Genomic DNA, 20786 nt, shown 5'->3' on the forward strand with positions numbered 1-20786 from the left:
TAATCAAATGTAAAATAACACTGGACAGTCTTCACTGAATAAATTAAACAGATGAATCCTTATAAATGTTACAAAAGTTATTCAGTCAAGAGCAGTGAATTTGTTTTCTTTGCCCTTATTAGGCTGCTGTCACTTTAAGACCTAATGCACTGATCCAATACACTGATACTGACTCATCTTTCAATTCTGTCTACGTTCACCGATGTTTCACAACGTTGCATTGTTAGAATTCATAAAAATGATACCGGTCAACTGGCGATTGACACAGTTTCATATATTCGCCAGGGCCTATTTTTACTCACATTTGACACTGGGCAAGTTTTATATTGTTCAAGGTTTATATATCGGTTTTACCTGTGTTCTCTGGGAATTAAACCCATGAGCTTGGTAGCGCCATTCTCTACCATAGGCCTATATTTCTATATATTTATTTATATTTACACATACATACAATACCATTCAAAAGATTGGGGTTAGTACGTGGTTTTTTTTTTGGGAAAGAAAATAATGTTTTTTCTGCATGTATGCATTAAATGGATCAAAAGTAATCAGTAAAGACATTTATAAAATTACAAATTGTTTATATTTTTTTAAATGCTGCTCTTTTTAACTTTTTTATTCTTAAAAAAAAAAACAGAAAAAATGTGGCACTGTGTCTTTAAAAAATATTAAGCAGCACAGCTGTTCATCATTGGTAATGTTTCTAGAGCAATAAATCAGCATATTAGAATGATTTCTGAAGGATCATATGACACTGAAGACTACCCAATATGTTTTATTAAGTAGAGAGCACAAAAAGAATCCAAGCCGGTACTCAAACTGAGGCCGGAGTGGCATTGCACACAGGTTTATCGACTCAGACACGGAAAATGGTTTACGGCAGTAAGCTAACAGTGATTTTTTGACTTACTTGACTAATAATTGTGCTGTAGGTATCATTTTATTTCAGTCTGAAAACAATTACACAAGCTTTGTAAACAACAAAAGACTAGACACCATAAATCACTTAAATACTGCTACAGGGTTTCTTTTCTTACCATCGTTTCTCAAAACGGCAACAGATCAAAAGAACTAACATTTGAGAAGAAATAAAAAATAAAAAATGAGACGAGGTCACACAAAAACACAAAGCCTAATGACTAGACCTGAAGCTGTGCCATCAGTGTCGAAATCAGTGCCTACTGCACCACACAAGCTGGATGAAACGCTCCGTAATAGTCTTCTTCATCAGTGCTGAACGTCCCCCACCGAGACCCATCAAAGGATTCCCATAAGCCTTCTGCCCCCTTCAGAACAGTACAAATCCAGCTTTTTACACTACTTTCTGAACCATTCTTCCACAAAACTATTGTGAATCTGTTTCTATTGCTTTTTTTCTATTTATATTGAAAATGAAGATTGTTCTTTACGTAGAGAGACAAAAATGGAGCGGCATGCACACTGTCCACCCGTGTAGGGAAGCTCACACTTTTGGCTTGTGAAGGAAGGTGAAAGTGACCTGTACGGATCAGCCTGTAGCTGCTGCAGGTCTCCGGATGACATCCTGTGATGCAGTCACTTCCTCAAGAGTCACCGATGCAGCGCAGAGGTTCCTCAGATGATTTTGAGTCCTTTTTTAAGAGTTTATGAAGGACATGCAGGTTCAGGCGCAGATTGTTTAACATTATACTGCCACACAAATCTGACTCTGTATATTTTCCATGACAGTTACACAGATTTTAAAAAGACAACAAGTGGCATAAATCTACAGCATAACTAATCTCTTATGCATCTTAATTAACAAGTGCTAACGTCATCCATAAGTGTCTTCAGACTCTTTAGATCTTAACTGGAACGTGTGGGAACGTTGATCTCACAATTGATGTATTTTATAGAGATTTGTTGTCTTTTCAAAGCTTAACCCAGTTCCATTCCCCTTCTAATGGGATATTTGCCTCCTCAGCACATCGTGTCCTTGGTTGCTTTTCTCACACCTGTGAGATCGAGTGAAAGTTCAGTCTGAAAGTTGGCGGAACGGGAATGGGCTGGGATGACACTAAAGTGAAGGACGAGTGGCTGCCAGTGCCTTTCCATAGCACACAGAATGTGGATGAATACATCAACGCCGTGGGAATGTTGCAGTCACATCCCATCGAGGAGGATTGTGGATTTCTGAGCGTTTTTTCTGCTTTCATTTCGGCTAAGTTTTAGAGAAAGCAGGCGGAAACGGCTATCCAGGCCAAAGGTTGTTTTAGTGTTGCTTATACGATTGTTATTGAGAACGTTGTCCAGTACGGTCTCGGCACCTTCTGCTCTGTCACCTGTACACAATGAAGCTGATTAAATCAACCACAGTAATTAAAGAGCAAAATATTAGTATTATTATAATTAACTTTTACGTATTTGTCGCTTTTATCCAAAGCGAACTACATTGCATTCAAAGTATAGATTTTATCAGTTGATGCATTTCCTGGAAAAATAACTCTTGACCTTGGTGTTGCTAGCATACAAGTAATAAATGAAGAAAAAAATAAAGAAAAATACACACTGTATATATATACACTCACCTAAAGGATTATTAGGAACACCATACTAATACTGTGTTTGACCCCCTTTCGCCTTCAGAACTGCCTTAATTCTACGTGGCATTGATTCAACAAGGTGCTGAAAGCATTCTTTAGAAATGTTGGCCCATATTGATAGGATAGCATCTTGCAGTTGATGGAGATTTGTGGGATGCACATCCAGGGCACGAAGCTCCCGTTCCACCACATCCCAAAGATGCTCTATTGGGTTGAGATCTGGTGACTGTGGGGGCCATTTTAGTACAGTGAACTCATTGTCATGTTCAAGAAACCAATTTGAAATGATTCGAGCTTTGTGACATGGTGCATTATCCTGCTGGAAGTAGCCATCAGAGGATGGGTACATGGTGGCCATAAAGGGATGGACATGGTCAGAAACAATGCTCAGGTAGACCGTGGCATTTAAACAATGCCCAATTGGCACTAAGGGGCCTGAAGTGTGCCAAGTAAACATCCCCACACCATTACACCACCACCACCACCACCAGCCTGCACAGTGGTAACAAGGCATGGTGGATCCAGGTTCTCATTCTGTTTACGCCAAATTCTGACTCTACCATCTGAATGTCTAAACAGAAATCGAGACTCATCAGACCAGGCAACATTTTCCAGTCTTCAACTGTCCAATTTTGTTGAGCTCTTGCAAATTGTAGCCTCTTTTTCCTATTTGTAGTGGAGATGAGTGGTACCCGGTGGAGTCTTCTGCTGTTGTAGCCCATCCGCCTCAAGGTTGTGCGTGTTGTGGCTTCACAAATGCTTTGCTGCATACCTCGGTTGTAACGAGCGGTTATTTCAGTCAAAGTTGCTCTTCTATCAGCTTGAATCAGTCGGCCCATTCTCCTCTGACCTCTAGCATCAACAAGGCATTTTCGCCCACAGGACTGCCGCATACTGGATGTTTTTCCCTTTTCACACCATTCTTTGTAAACCCTAGAAATGGTTGTGCGTGAAAATCCCAGTAACTGAGCAGATTGTGAAATACTCAGACCGGCCCGTCTGGCACCAACAACCATGCCACGCTCAAAATTGCTTAAATCACCTTTCTTTCCCATTCTGACATTCAGTTTGGAGTTCAGGAGATTGTCTTGACCAGGACCACACCCCTAAATGCATTGAAGCAACTGCCATGTGATTGGTTGATTAGATAATTGTATTAATGAGAAATTGAACAGGTGTTCCTAATAATCCTTTAGGTGAGTGTATATATATATACACACACACACACGTATATATTACTATACCTATACATACATAAAATGTTTTAATATAAAATCGATGTTTTGTTTGTAATATTATATTTTACTACTAACCCTGTTATAATTCTGTTATTGTATTGTAAATTATTATAATGCAATATAATATTTTACAAAATTTTATTATATATATATATATATACACACAAACACACACACACAGTACAATGTATACAATACATACAGTACAATACATATATACATATATAGAGAGAGAGAAATTGTACTGTTTATTTAATAGCATAATATATTACATAATAATTTATATATAATAAACAATAATAAAATGTTAATTATAAAATATAATAATGATAAGGATATTATATATTTTTCAATAATTTTACTAAATGTACTCGTGTATTAAATTATTATTATAATAAAATGTTAATTATAGAAATTATAATAATGATAAGGATATATTTATTTTTTTTACAATAATTGTACTCGTGATATAAATGTAAAAATAATAGGGCTGTCAAATGATTAATCACGATTAATCACATCCAAAATAAAAGTTTTTTTTACATAATATATGTGGGTGCACTGTGTATAATTATTTTGTATATATATATATAAATACACACACATGCATGTATATTTAAGAAAAAAAATATTTATATATAAAATATTTATATTTATATATAATATAAATTATATATAAATCTATATACAAGTATATACATGAAAATATTTCTTAAATATATACAAGCATGTGTGTGTATTTATATATATAAAATAATTATACACAGTGCACCCACATATATTATGTAAACTTTTATTTTGGATGTGATTAATCACGATTAATCATTTGACAGCCCTAAAAAATAAATATTATAATGTCATTTTATAATTATTCTAGATATTTATATTCATGTGTAAATTAACAGCCCTGCTTTAAAAACATCACATTTTAGCAGATACATTTGTGTTGGACTTATTTAGGCGCTGAAAAGCCACGCAGTTATCCATCAGTGAGATTAATGAACCCCCCTAGAGGACACAGGTGCAAGCAGGCCGAAAACAAAGAAAAATGGCATCGTCTCACAGGAGAAACAAGAACAAGCCTTAATTCAATCCCTCACGTGCTAGTGCAGCGTTATTTGGGTCCCATCCGTCAACGTAAACGCATCTAAGAATATCTCACCTCTCTCTAGGTCGCACTCGGGGGAGGATGCGCCGCTGCATTCGCTGCGTGGGCCGAGGATGGGGGACATCAGGCTAAAATCAGACAAAGAGACGGTGCTGGGCAGGTCCAGACTACAGGGGCGAGAGGAGGGGGAGGTGGAGGTTGGAGAGGCAGAGGAAAAGGAGGATGAGGAGGAGAAAGGGTAAGGCAAGTCCAGAGGGCTGTTCGTCCCAGAACTGAAGCTACTGTTGGACTGAGTCTCAGAGTCTTCCTCTGACATGGCACTCGTGCTGCAGTTTTCATCCTCGTAGGACCCAGACGCCACTGCAGGAAGACAAAGGACAAATCTGATTCTGGAACATGTAGATGGTCAGGTCATGGTTTTGAATTTTTATATAAATAGACATTTTATGTAGACATTTATACTTTTTTACTAAATGTACTATAATAGACACAGAAATAAAACCTTTATATCCAAAGGTTTTTAAAATCAATGAACCACATGATCTTAATCAGGTCTTAATCTGAATCAGGTTTCAGAACGACATGAGAGTGAGCAAATAATAAAATAAGACAAAAATGGATCTCATTCAACAGTTTTGATCTATTCAACTAAAGAGTTGTTTAAAGTTAATAGCTTAAGGAGTGCTTAAGAGTAAGGACAAACATTTAAAGGGTAGAAAAGACCTAGAATACTGAATTTACCTGAATAAAACAAAAGAACTGTCACATCCCAGTCACAATTAATGCATTCCATCAACAAATATATATATATATATATATATATATGCTATTAATATTATATTAAATAAAACAACTATTTAGTGAAAATATCCATTTGAAATTAAACTGAAACATTTTTATCATTGCTTTTCAGTATAAGATATAATCAAAATTTCTTTGTTGCGAAGCATTCTGGGAACGGGGCCTTATAATTGCCCACAATGATTTTTAAAAGGCAGCCTAATTTTGCTGCCTAGCATCTATGCATCTATGATGAGCATCTATGATGCCTAGAGTGCTGTTTAGAGACAGTATGTTGCATGGACTCACTTGATATTCCATCAGACTCCATCTTAAAGCCAGACAGGTCTTCACCAATGACACCGTCCCCCTCTGCACCCACACCTCTCTCCCGCGGGCCTATGACTGAAGAACGTCTGCGCTCATGGATCTCATCTGAGATCATCTCCAGGTTCCTGAGGGCTGACTTATATTCCCCTTTAGCCTGCGTCAGCTTGGCCTGGAGGTCATCCACATTCTTCTTCAGTTGCTTAAGAGGGAAGGACAAAAAACTGAGTTGACATTAAACAAGATATGAAAAAGGAACATGGACAAAAAATCGAAAAAGTAAGGGCCAACACATACAGGTAAATAGATTAAATTATAAAAAAACAATTAAACAATTAAAAATATGTATTTTTAATTTCTGTATTAAATATTTGAGAAGATTGTTTTTGGAGAATATGCTAAATTAGCTTTCGAACTCCAATGGCAAAGTTTTTTCTTGTCTTAAGCAAAACTAAAAAAAAATTTTTAAATGTTAATGTTAAATGTTAAGTAAATCTTTAATAGCTTTTTAGATTTTGAAATTATAATAAAATCACTAAAAATGTTTTATGCATTTAAAAAATGATTTATCATGTAGCACTTATCATGAAACATCCATAAGTACCTCAAGCTGCAAGTAATACTTTGCCTTCATTTCAAAGTAGGGCCTGAAAAAGAGAGTGAGAAAAAGTGATTAGAGCTACTGTAAAGGCCTATAAATATAATCGTACATATCACCATGGCAACCGTTCACATGCTGACACATTAATCTAATGATGAGTGAGAGGATTAATAAGGTTCTGGAGCCTGCCGAGTCACCATCACGTGTGAGAAACCCCCCTAAAACTGATAGTTAAGGGTTTAACATGAGCCTAGTCTCACAGACACAGATGGCTGAACTCTCAGCATAAACTAATTATGGACAAAAACTGCCTACGTAGAACAATAACAATGCAAAAAAAGTACGGTGGTGCATTACAAATTGCGTTGTAACATATTTCATACTGACTTGTGTAGGAATTGTTTCGGACCTTGGAGTGGGTAAATCTGGAATCGCTAGTAAATTAAAGGTGCATTGCGCAACTTTTCATGTTAAAAATACCTGTTTTTCTATCCTATACATGCTTAAAGAACTGCCTGATGGGCTGAATGAGCCCTTCTCTGCGCACTGAGATTGCCTCTATAATCCTGTACAGTAAAATATATAAGAGGGATTCGGGCTCGAATTTGAGACTGGGCGTGACATCATGCGCGTTCACGCTCACCAGGCTATGTCTCGCAGGTTTGTGTATTCGCCGGCGCCGCCATTCTCAGCATCAGCGAAGACAACTCGTGCGTCAAAGGTAGAAGATGGATTCAAAGAGACCGGCTTGTAGTCCATTCCAAACCCCAACGCAAACTCCACGTAAAGTAAAGAAAAGAAAAATTTTGTCTAGTGCCACCAAAAGGTCCAAATTGGAGTCAGACAGGCGTCGGAGTAAGACGAGAGTCAACCTCGGGAAGGCATTCAACAAATGGAGAGATCTCCGGTCTGCTCTTGGTCTCAAATGGGATCCTCAGTTGGCTTTTTTCTTGATAAAACGGTAAGATATAGCCCAGTCTCTAATGTTTGATACGGCCAATCTATGTATGACAACAAACGACGATGCGTAAAATGTGTAATGCTTTAGCGTAAGCTAGATACATGTACAATCAGAATTGGTTTTTCTACCATTGTTAGTGAACAGTTTCATAAACTAGGAATTGTGTTCGGAAGAATAGTACAACATGAAACATAAAACATATCCAATAAAAGATGCGTGTGGTCCATGAGCGTGCACAACTCTGGTTGCAGTTTTGCTTGTCGCCAGAGGGGGCGTAGTTCTGCAAAAACTCAGAGACTTGCGTTTTGCACCTTTAACTATAACAACAAAGTAAAACTTACAGTCCCCATAAACATACAACATAGCAACCATCCATTGGCTGTTTAAGGATCCTCATGCCATTTTTGTGTGCAATATGCATCAGACATGATAAGCGAAGACTACTAGCCAAAATGGTTTCACTGAATGCTTGTGCGTTTAACAAATTAATCGGTGCATACTTAGACTTGTTGATGGTGCGTTTGAGCTTCTTCTCCAGCTGTTTCATTCGGCTCATGGCGGCAGTGTATTTGGCAGCGGTCTCCTTGTGCAGAAGCTCACTGCGTGTTTTTATCTGCTCTGCCTCCATCACCTATAAACCAAAACAGGGATGTTAGAGTACTTCCTGGTTCACCTCATCCTACCATCCCACAACTTTGCATCACTCACTCGCTGTGTTGCGTGGTTGAGCATCTCCTGCCAGGCCGAGTCAAACTGCTTCTTGTCGTCCTCCAGCAGCCTCTCTTCAGCCAGGGCGATGGTCTCTTTGGCCGCCCGCAGTACCTCCGTGGCCCTGTGGAAGTCTTGCGTGGATCTCTGTGCTTCCAGCTGAGTCTAGGAAACAGGCAGAAGGCATTTACATAAACAGAGTCCAATGCCACAGTAAACAACAATGTGGATAATCCATGAAGCAATCAGTGCAAGAGATGGAGAAACTTTACAAATGCACAGAACTTCCTGTATGGTGACATATTAAAAGTCACCCTTGAACTTCCTTTATGGTGAATTAAAGCAAGCCATGCTAAAGTCGTGCAAAAAACGTAATCCTTTCCTATTCCATTACTTTTTAACTCTAATCTCCACGTAACTCCCACTGACAGAAAACCTCAGTGGAAACCTCTTACCGACATAGCCAAACAAAACAGGATAGGTTTTTAAACCAACCAATGGCAATGAGGCAGTTTCACACCAAGTTTGAAGAGATGTAAAGCATAGAGAGAGATCATATAAACCAACTCAGAAATTTGGAGAATATGCCAGTAATTCATTCAAAGTTTATTATCTGCATTACGCATTAATATTACTTACTATCTACATATCTATCTACACACACAAGCACAAACAAGTGTAAAACATTATATGGTTATTTTTGAAATGACAGTTACATTTATTATACAGGTAAAGAGCAGTGTGAACATTCACAATAAAACAACATTCTTGTTATGTCTGTCACCCAGGGAAAGTGATACATATCTCTACTATAAGACCTTGAATTCTATGAGATTCAAAACTGAATGTGCACTGTATCAAACACTGGCAGTCCAATGGATACGCAATAATCCCAGGGATAATCTCTACCTTTCATCCAATCTGTCCTATTATAGCCTTTCATTCTTCATTTGAGACAGCTCAATTCATTTACTTTTTCTTTCCCTTTTCCTCCATCCCTTCTTCACTCACACACAGGCTATTTTTAGCTCAGGCTTTACAGTTGACATGATGCTGCCGCATTGCCACAGAGAGCTGACAACAGGCGATCGCTGCAGATGGCAGGACAGATCTCCAGTCCACCCAGGAAAGGACAAGATCGAAGGGCTGGTGTAGAAAGTTGTGAAATGAAATAAAATAAAATGCATCAAAGCCACAGCTAAATGTGATATTTATTATAAAGCCTAATAAATGTTAAAATTCAAAATTGCAATGTTGAAGGGCTACAATTAATTGCTAAATTTGAGAAAAAGAATCAATTTCATTAAGACATCAGTAGCAGCATTGGTATCTGAGACACTGGCCTTCATTTGTAAAAAAATAAAAAATGGCATTAAACAAATATTTAAAATATACGATCATTATGTTGTTTCAACATTCATTTGGAAATGTGAAATGATTACAATATAAATAATATATTAAAAACCAGTGATCGTGATTAATTACAGAAAAATGTTGATTAATTAGTAACTTTTTTAAATCGATTGACAGCACTAGTGTGTGAACAACATAACCATAAAAAGACAACAATCAAGCTACAAAGTCTTTAAAATGGCCAGTACTCTTAAGAATTCAGCAGATGCCAAAACTTTAGAAGCTTTCGTATTTATGCAGGGAAAAACTTGTTAAAATATTCATTCAAATTGCGCTCAGAGGTACTCTTGAGGTCTAAAGTTATTTCCAGAGGAGTAGCGTGTTAATACTAACTGCTTCAAATCAGTTTCGCAGCAAAGAGAGGCATTGCAATAAATCACATCTAATATTTAACAAGCAGCACAAAAATAATTTGATTTCATTCCAGGAAACAGAGAGAGACGACGATGATTATTAACTTTACTGCAATTAAATGGACAGAAAAAGTACTTCTCTTTGTTTATGGAAAAGTCTTAGGCTATTACATCAAAGCTTTATCCTCCTCCAAAAATTACACAGAGACGACGGCCTCATAATGAGATGTTCTGGGTCGATGGTGACCCAGTTGACATGCTGTTTTGATGTCATTATGCCAGAACCAGGACAATTGGTTAAAGTCGTTTGCAATGCTTTTGTACATCTCATTTGACTGGCATAAAAACAAGATCATTTGTGGCTCTTTTTGACCTGGAGATCACCCCTCTCAAGACTAATGCTTTCATTGCTTCAACGCACACTGGCCTACTGGGACTTCGAGCTTAAACATGAGACTATAGAGTTCATCTTATCAAACTTTTCTGTAGCAGAAAATAAACCATGAGCTGATTTGGGGCCAAAAGGGGTTTCTACACAATACATTCTCATTAAAAAAACCAAGTGTAGCTGTGATAAATATAGCCATTATGAAATTCTCCAACTTATTCTTTAAAGCTTATTGACTGAAGGCGGAAGGCAGCAGAGGGGTTATGACTCATAAACTGATTGCAATAAAACTGCTTTGGTGCCATGCAGTCACCATTAAACAGCTATAGCAATTTACCACCAAGAAAGCATAATGTTTGCAAAATATAATATTCCCATAACCAAAAAAGTTTAAAACTTAAAAAAATAAAAAAATAACGTTTCATAACTTAATGGGAATATTAGCAAACCGTTCTAAGAACATATTTTTTGTGAGCTGGGAATGCTTCACAATATTACAATATGTCTTATAGCGTTTGAGGAAAAATTCTTATCGTAATGCTTTTGACTTACCGAGCAACATTGGCCTTTGTGTACTATTAGTCTAATTGTATCCAACTCAATCATCAAATGTATGCGTCATAGTAATAATAACTGCTAATTTGCTATGAACGTCAACAATATTTAAGGGTAAATGTCAAAGCTGTAAACCAAGCATTTTCTTAACAAATGAACCACATTATTTTTAATTATCCCATCATGGCGATTGCGATACATGAAACATTGCGATAATCCAGGCCTTAGGAAAACACAAGTTCACATTTAGGACATCTGAGGTAGTCATAAAGCGAAAGAATTTATATTCAAGCTACTCATATTTTTATGAGAAGACTGCAGTGGCGTTCTGAGAGAGTTTCATGACACCCACACATAGCTGCAGGTGTTTTAGCTCTGCTGGCGGGACATCTGACAAGAGCGGGACCCGCTTCTCAAACTGAAGTGCTGAGTGAGACCATTGAAACCATCATTGGACATGACAAATCGGCAGGAGAATGGTCCTTCCCTGTGTTCAAGTGTGCTCCGAGGACACATCACGGCAAAATGATTTCCCTTGCTCTTCTAAAACAGAGCAGTTCAGTGTTGTATCTAGACAGAGTCTAACGTTCACAGCACTTAAGCATTGGCACTCATTTCCACACTCTACATTGTGGTTATATACTGATTAGCTAAACACATGGCTAGCAAATCATTATGCAAGTTATTTACATTCAGAAGTCTCAAAGGTACAACAGCAAACACAGCCTGTTTAAATCAGAGAAATAAACAGACTTGCTTTTCGATATTTACTTGCTTTTATTGGGCAAGTATGCATTAAATTTGAAAACGGACATTAAAGACTTTTATATTGTTACACAATAAAAACGCTATTCTATTGAACTTTCTATTCATCAAAGAATCCTAATCCTGGTTTCCATAAAATATGAAGCAGCACAACTGTTTTCAATATTGAGCACCAAATCAGCATATTTGAATGATTTGAGAAGGATCGTGTGACACTGAAGACTGAAGTAATGATGCTGAAAATTCAGCTTTAACATCAGAGGAATAAATTACATTTTAAAATGTATTCAAATAGAAAATAGCTCTTTTAAATTGTAATAATATTTCACAATAGAACTGTTTTTTACTGTATTGTTTATCAAATAAATGCATTCTTGGTGAGCATAAAAGACTTCTTTCATACATTTTAAGAAAATCGTACGTACTAGCAGTGTAAATGGCCAAAACAACATTGGACCAAATTGACTTTCACAAAATATCTTCTTTTGTATCCTGCAGAAGAGAGATTTGGCATGACATGATGGTGAATCAATTATGAAAATGTTCCTTTCTGTGTGAACTATCCCTTTAATGCTACCAAAATAATTGCGTCAAAATATGCAACTTCGTTAATTTAATTCGCCTTTAAAATATATTTCACGGCTCTTGGCAATGAATGCTGATGTTGAAGTCTTCACAAATCCATCCCAGCAAAATCATTTTTTACAAGCATACTGGAAGTACAGTAGCCGGAAAACCAATGTATATATGAGAATGAGTATGTGTGTGCATTATTCAGAGGAGCTCTTAATGAGAAATGTGTTCTGAATTATTAATATGAGAACAGTTCTGAAAAAACTTCAATCCACGAATCAGCAGACCGGTCATACGTGGTGCTTATACGGTTTCCTGCATTCATTATACCTCATCACTGATTCCATCTAAACTCAAGAGTCTTCAACTGCCATCAGAGCTAAAAGATTCTGACAACTGCCGCTGAAGCCTCGTGAGCCATGCATATTTACAAAGGATTGTGATGGACACTTGACGATTGTATAAGTGTAAACTAGACTTTGAAGTGGGCCACTCTAAATACAGATTGCGAATAAGAAATCACATTTGTATGAGAAAATATACGGCTAGATGAACAAGCTGTTAACTTTTGATCAAGAGCTTCTTACAGTATAGCAAACTGACCCCTTTTGAAAACGAGACAAGGCCTTTTATTTAGAGAGACATTGGAATGCATCAGATCTGCGATATGCTGTAGTCTAAAACAGCCAGCTGCTTCTCTGAATATAGCACATATACATATATAAAGAAAAAGGATGTTGTCTATTGCAGAAGTAATTTCAAACCAAGAACAAGCTCGACGTAGGCGGGATGTAGCTCTAAATAAGGTAACAATTGAATTAGGGGGGATTTCCACTGATGCTTGCGATAAATAAAACTGGCAGAAGAGGTCATAAGTGGTTGTTTGAAATTCTTTTCTAAATATATTGATGGAAATTCAGGGGGAGATGTTCAGACAGAGACAGTGGTGGGGGGAGAGAGACATGGCAAACTGCAGAGACACGAAACAGTTAAAGCTTCACTGCAGTCAAGTGTTCACTGCAGAGAGACAGCACAGAGGAGAGAGAGAGAGAGAGAGAGAGAGACTGATCATGCAGTGTAAATCCTGACATATCTGTTACACATATGAAAACCATAAATGTTACGGTCTCACTCTTCTGGGAATTTGGGTCAGAATATCCTGTCCACATAGACAAAAACAGATATTACATAAAAATGGTATATCAAGCAAAGATAAATTATAAATATTTGTGGTATTATTACTACTAATAATAATGATCATATTCATCATCAAATGGCATAAAAATTGTACAGCAAGCAAATATTATTTATAAAGAATTTTAAAGATGATTCTTATTATTATTATTTCAGTAATAATAAATAGCATAATTGTGCATCAAGCAAATATTAATTTAAGATAATTATGATAATGAATATTATTATTTCAATAATAAGTGGCATATTTGTGTATCAAGCAAAGATTAATAATAATGAATAATAAATGACATGGTTGTAAATAAAGCTAAGATTCATTATAAATATTAATATTATTTTTATATGTGTAGTACTATAGTAGTAGTAAGTAATAGTAAAAAAAAATTAAACAAAAGGGTCAGTTCATCCCAAAATTTTAAATCATCTTCGAGCCTAAATTAAACCTGTTCATTATATAAAGTGAACGAATCCCTTGAGAAAATTTGGTCTAAATGTCTCAATTAATATGGATTCGTTTTACGATCTCTTTATGAACTTTTTGAAGCGTCAAAGTGGTAGTTGCGTAGCTGTCAATGAAGAGTACAGAAAGCTCTCAGATTTCATCAAAAAGATTTGTGTTCCGAAGATGAACGAAAGTCTTACGGGTGTGGAATGACATGAGGGTGAGTAATTAATGACATAATTTTCATTTTTGGGTGAACTAACTCTTTAATAATAATAATAATCATCATCATCATCATCTCTCACCCATTTGTTTGTGCAATTTTGAGGGGTTTTCTCCCCAACAGAAGAAGTTTATCATTGACAATGTAGCATAATGCAAGACATAACACTTCTCGCTAAAAGGCAACTGGTGTTTCAAATTAGAATAACCTGTCAGTATAAAAGCTCATCCTTCAGAAGAGCGAAGAAAAATTTAAACCAGTTTAAATGAATCATCTCCACATTTTTCACTATAAAGGAGCTTGACAACCCAAACGGGACTGTTTCCATAAAAACACTTCTGTTTGTCCCTGAGGAAAATAACTTCAAAGGGCACATCGCTCTCCTTCACCACCAAGGAAACTGAAGAAAATCAGGTGCTTTGTCAGTGAAATTAAATAGGCCACCAAAAATTCTTCCTTCATGGAGTGAAAAGCATAACACTATCTTGCCCCAGTTTCAGGACTCTTTTCAGGACTCTTTTCAGTTGTTACTGATTCAGTCACATAAAGTTCACCAAATGTTGTATACTATAAAATCAGAGGAAGTTTGCTTTTACAAGTCAAAGCAAATGAGAAATTTTACAGCCCCTTCTCCCCCCTTCAACACCCCAGCTGCAATTCACTAACCGAGATAAACTGATAATCTGCTCTTAGAATAGCACAGGCCTTTGAGAAAAGGGAACTGAGAATTGAGCATTTAAAAATTCTCTCTCTCTCTCTCTGCAAAGTCTTTTACGCCTTGTTGAATGAAGCCAACCACCTGTGACAGATCTAGAGTTAATGCTACTGTGCCATCCAGCTCAGATAACAAGCTGATAGCACAATCTCCAGAGAGGGATAAAAGAAAACACACCGCAGACAAAATGGTGGAGTGCCAACTAAAAACAGACGCTGTGTGGGTGAAGTTGGCTTTAGGAAGATAATATTGGGTTCTTGTTTTGATTTTCTTGGCCTCACCTGCCGTGCCACCCGCCGGGCCTCCCAGTACGGCTTCGATTCCTCCACCGCTTTTCCAATCTTCTTCACCAGCTCGTCCAGCTTTAAAGTGGCTTCCACCAGCACAGAACGAAACTTCTGCCTGGCATCCTAGACACGTACCAAAACATGAACAATCAAATGGCTATGTTTAGGGATGCACAATATATCGATACCAGCAAATATTAGAGACTTTTTTTACTTATCGAATCTGTCGGTATTGTACATTTAATTGTAATTTGCTTATTTTCTCTATTTGTGTATTTTGAATACTTTTGCTGTCATCTAATGCTCACTTAGGAGGTGTTTACAATTTCAACCATAAACAGAAAACTTTTTATCCGTTTTGACCGTTCATTTACAGTACAACAGCGTTTTGGGGGCCTGAAAACTGAAACTTTTGAAAACGTGCAAGTTTTTTAAAAACGATACTGTTATCTTCTCTGTAAACTACAAAAACGAATTTGAGAAAACTGTGACGGAATGCACATGCGTATTCATGTTCAGGCTATAGTCGCGTAGTTTCTTTACAAAGTCACATCGCCATCTACTGGTCTGGCAACATAATACAGCGTATTAGTCATTTTCGCTGATCTGTGACAGGGATCGTTTTGACAACGTTGTCGTCTGTGAAAAACGTCAAGTAAAAACTTTTCTATTACATCATCGTCGTTTAAACGCAAACTCAACGTTAATCTTAAAAAAAAAAGAATTATATTTATTATTAATGATGATATCAAATGGCATAAAAATTTTACATCAAGCAACACAAAAAACATAATTTAATAACACCATTAAAAAAAAACTAGCAAATCTCAAAATGAATTACCATTTTTTAATTTGTAGCATTTCATTTTATTTAATTAATTGCATATTTATTTAATTTATTTATTTTAAGTTATTTAAACAAAATATATAATTTTAATATTGGCCATTACATGAAAATAAATATGAGCTAATTTAGCTTACTGGTATCAACCATAATTATAATTTTAATACAGTTATGTAAAGTTTTGAGTTATTTCTTTTATGAACATAGTTCTGGATCAAAGGTGATGCATTGTACACATCATACCAACCAAAACAAACATGCAGAGTTGAGATGGCACAAACAAACTTTATAGAAATTACCACATTGATTTATGCTGACAACATCTGAAATCAATTGAGTACTTGGAAACACAAGGAATGCTACGTATAATTATATTATGTATATAATAAACATTAAAAACAAGAATTATACAGTGAAATGACTTGTGCCATTTGGATACTTTTAAGATTTCAACTTGTCATGGCATTATGGTCAACTACTTTGCACATGAAAGGTGCTATACATAAAAAGGGAGTAAAATGAGTTTATCTGTAATCAGATTTTCAAGAAGATTTGTGAAGATGTCTGAAGGACATGGAAAAAATATGCTTTTCGCTTGAGTTGTAAACAAGCTTTTTCCATGTAGTTAAATCATTATTTTCCATTTATTGCCCAAGGCAAAGCAATTAGATTAAATCCCATAAATCCCCCATCAACACAGATCGATTATTTGCAGCACTTGCATTCCAGGAAAAAGAGAACACCAAGAGTTAAATCTTTAGTCCCCTTTGAAGTGCAACATGGCCAGTGATGCAAAAGCAACACTAATTTGGTTGACAGACAAATAGCTCAATTAGGCTATATATGGGATTCTCAGAACAATCATCAGAGTTGGACTGGGTCATGAAAGTCTGCATAAACAGTGACAACTATACTGAACTTTCTTAACTTTCTGTGTGTATAAAATAGGTACAGACTATTCATTAATGCTCTGCTATGACGCTTTAAGCTTGACGTCGAATAGTCGCGCTGATCATGTGAGTTCTATTAACTTATTAAAGGGGTCATATAATGGTACATGCACTTTTACAAGTTGATTGTACTGAAATGTGTGTTGGCAGTGCCTGTACACAACCATCATATAATAATAAAAATCCATCCAGTGGTTTTGTTTTAATCTCCTTATATGTTTTCCACGGCCTCAAATCGAGCCGTTCGAGCCTGTGACGTCACAAGCTCGCACGCCCCTCCCACGATTGTTGATTGACAGGAGCGTTTCAACACAGACCCGCCCTCGCTCATGAGGGAGCTGTCAATCATAGTCTGCGCGGCGCGGACCGGCGCGGTCATTGTTGATATGCTGGAGCACTGTCTATGAGCAGAATGGCGTCTAAGCGATTGTGGTGTTCTGTTCTTGGGTGTAATAACGAACACAGCAGTCATTTTAATGTTACTAAATCCGAACCGCTGAAGAAGCAGTGGCTGAGTTTGTTTTCGAAGGGAATATTCCCCACGAGCAACGTCAATGCTCTCATGTTTGCGCGAATCATTTCTCACCAGACTGCTTTATAAACGAGGGTCAGTATAAAGCTGGATTTGCTAAGAAGCTGCTCATGAAAAAAGGATCGGTACCAGATATTCGTGTTCCTGCTGAATCTCCAGAAGAACGGAAGTGAGTGTAACGTTTTATTAAACTTTATATTAATATATTAATCTTTGCAAATCGCTAGCTGGACGCTTCACAATGAATGCGTCTAAGGTTTACACTCAGGGTACATTACGGCATGTTTGACGTTCTCAATATAATTCATAATCCCACGTTTATACTGAACAACACGTTATGGTTATTGTGTTATTGAGTTACAAATGGTGTATGCACAGCACAGAGAGGCGGGGTGAGCAAAGCTCATTATCATTTAAAGTCATATGCACTGAAACGGCGTGCTGAAAACAGAGCTGTTTTTGACCAGGTAAAATAAGTGTTTTCTTACAATACTAATGAGAATTTTAAAGTATATTACAAACTTTTAATTTAGACCCTAAAGAATCATATTAGCTTGTACAAAAATGGCATTATATGACCCCTTTAAGCAATGTAATGTAGTTGTGTGTTATAATGACCACTAGGAGGTGCTCGAGGCACGACAATTTTCCTCGTTTGGCCAAGCTTTGCAAAAGATTCTTGGCTGTCCCAGCTACCCAAGCGAGAAAATTCTCTCACTGGCTAGGAATAGCTATCATCAGCCGACAGCGGGCGAGCCTCCATCCAGCCCACATCGATCCCCTCATCTTCTTACATGCAAACCAGGGTCGAAAAGCAAAAACTGTGACTGAGCAGGACTGTGACAGCGAGTAGGCTTATATTTTGCATAAATGTCATTATGTTATGCCGACATTGTGCATCAATAATCTTTTACACTAAAACGCATTGCATTGTTGCCGTTAACTTTCAACATGTTATGAGCTGTCTGTCAGCATCTGTATAATTTTGTGCTTATAAATTGCAAATTGTGGCATGTTGCAAAGTATTCCATTCCCTTGTGTTTTTATTAATTACGTCATCAACGATTAGTCGACGTCGACTCGACTTTTTCAGATAACAGTCGACTTCAAAAAACAAAACAAGCCAGAAGCTTTCCATTATGTTTTAAGAAGTTTAGAGATATCCTAATCAATAAAGATCTATAAAAATCTTCACGGCGCTCTTCCAACTCTAATATTACTATACAGTTAGCATGTGCCCTACTTCATTTTTATCTGCAGGAAACAACTTGCTAATGCTATGTTCAGAGTGTTTTTGCTTCCGGAGCTGGGCTGCCAGAGAAATCGGCAAACAGGCGATTTTAAGACATTTTGAGAAAGTATTTCTCTTTCGGCCTCTTTTTGACTCACAATCAGACTACAGACTAGCTAAGTCATTTTATTAAATTATTACATTAGGACATGCCTAAACAATGAACTCAGTGGCATCGGGACAATTCAGTGCGACCAAAGTGACCACATGACTGATTCTGAACAGCTGAGTGTGTTTTTGTCTAAACATGTCCTTGTTTACGGCATGCTGCATCTCTGAGATCTGTGCTGGACTCTTAAATAATGGTCTGCATAAAAAATGTAAAGGATATGAATGCCAAATATCAACAAAAATAGGCCTATCATATTCCTTGTCATTTTATTTTTTTGGCTTTTGATCTTTCATCAACTTTTTGTAAGTTTACTTTTTACAGTGAGTGAAGCACAGAATTCATTACTGGATACAAGATTCCAGTCATTTATGGTGCTCAAGGAACACGATCTATTGCATAATCCTGATATTATAACACATTCTGTTCCTTGGTGTGCCATGGTACAAAATCCAAACTTAAGACAGGTGACTTCTATTAACAATTTGCCAACTGATACATTTTAAGAAGCGAGAATATGGCATTATCATATTAGAAAAGTAATAATTGAAATTCCTGGCAAAAAGAAAATACATTATATATAGTGTGTGTGTATGCACACAAATGAAAAAAAATACCACCACCAATAAGCAGTCCAAATGGGCTTTCATTCATTAATTAAATAAAATGATATCTATTCTAGAAATATTATTTGACCATTCATTTAGTCCAAACTTTTGGATGTTGGATCGTGCAATCATACCTCAAGCTCAGTTTCACATCTATTGATGTCATCTGTGGACTGATTCAGCTTCTCAAGCTCGCCCTGTAAAGAAAACTCAAGAGTCAGAAATCTAAAATAGAGACATATCCCATTGAGGGATTCACTTTCATTTGGATCTCATTGACTGCAGTAGCGCAAACAAAGGAGAGAAAGAAAACTTGGTTGATGCTATGCCTATATGCACATATTTAGACCGGCTAATCATAATCAACAATACAAATCAAAGTCGATCAAATATGGACAGTCTCGGATTGCAATTATTATTATTATTTCATAACTGCGAGTCGTGACATCCATAGCATAAAGAAGCATGATCAAGAGTAATAGCCTAGCAGTTGTCAATTTATTCGCTATAGTTTCCACCCGTTTTCTTGACTTTTCCCGGTGATTCTCCAAATGCATTTCAGGTCTATGCTAGTAGGCCTACATCAAATCAAATGGATCTGGATATTCTCTTTGCTATAGAAAAATAAAAAACCTGGCTTCTCGCTTCTTTCACGCGTATTTGTGTGTTTTGTCAGATCAGGTGGCTTGTTTTTCCAGCGGGATCTGGCAACACTGAATCGAGGCACCAGTGCACTCAGTATCGCAGACGAGCCGACAATAAAAAGCAAGTTGCGGCGAATTAATCAATAATTCCCCCTCAGTGTCAAGAAGTCAATAACATGCAGTGTCACCGATAAGCAAAATATGATATGAAACCAATCAATTAGGCTTCCTCAATGTGTAATAAGTGTGTTTGAAATCATCACTCTTTTCATCTCGTCAAGCACAAAAATCAATGACAATCTACCTGAATTCTCGGGTCTACCTCTTCTTCTTCGGGTGATTCAAATTCTTCATCCGACCTGTTCTCCTTGTCTGAGCTGTCCATTTTATTTGATTATCTTGCAAAAAAAAACAGAAAAGAAAGAAAGAGATTCCCTCCAGTGAGGTGATTATGCGCCCGTTAGAGACTATTACACACCAATCGCCGATATCAATCCCCGACACTGTCCGGATTCCTCATTTAAAGAGACCCACACGCGTGTCTGGATCCCCACACACACACACAGCTGTGCTGAATGGGAGCCGTGAAGTCTATGGTGAAGACAAGGTGAAGTCT

General features: G+C 36.9%; 1 protein-coding gene across 1 annotated transcript; it reads right to left on the reverse strand.

Annotated features, from left to right (window-relative positions):
* Positions 1-1662: 1662 nt before the first annotated feature.
* On the reverse strand, positions 1663-20745 carry sh3bp5b (SH3-domain binding protein 5b (BTK-associated)). Its single transcript, XM_056270874.1, has 9 exons — positions 20475-20745; positions 19661-19723; positions 15187-15315; positions 8285-8449; positions 8077-8207; positions 6619-6661; positions 5997-6216; positions 4962-5267; positions 1663-2300 (listed from the first exon to the last, which is right to left on the reverse strand). The coding sequence occupies exons 1-9, from the start codon at positions 20553-20555 to the stop codon at positions 2122-2124; spliced, it is 1317 nt and encodes a 438-aa protein (XP_056126849.1). The 5' UTR covers positions 20556-20745; the 3' UTR covers positions 1663-2121.
* Between the last annotated feature and the right edge of the window lie 41 nt (positions 20746-20786).

This window comes from Rhinichthys klamathensis, unplaced genomic scaffold (genome assembly GCF_029890125.1).
Source record: "Rhinichthys klamathensis goyatoka isolate OS25496 unplaced genomic scaffold, OSU_Roscu_1.1 h1tg000309l_1, whole genome shotgun sequence".
Classification (NCBI taxonomy): Eukaryota; Metazoa; Chordata; class Actinopteri; order Cypriniformes; family Leuciscidae; genus Rhinichthys; species Rhinichthys klamathensis.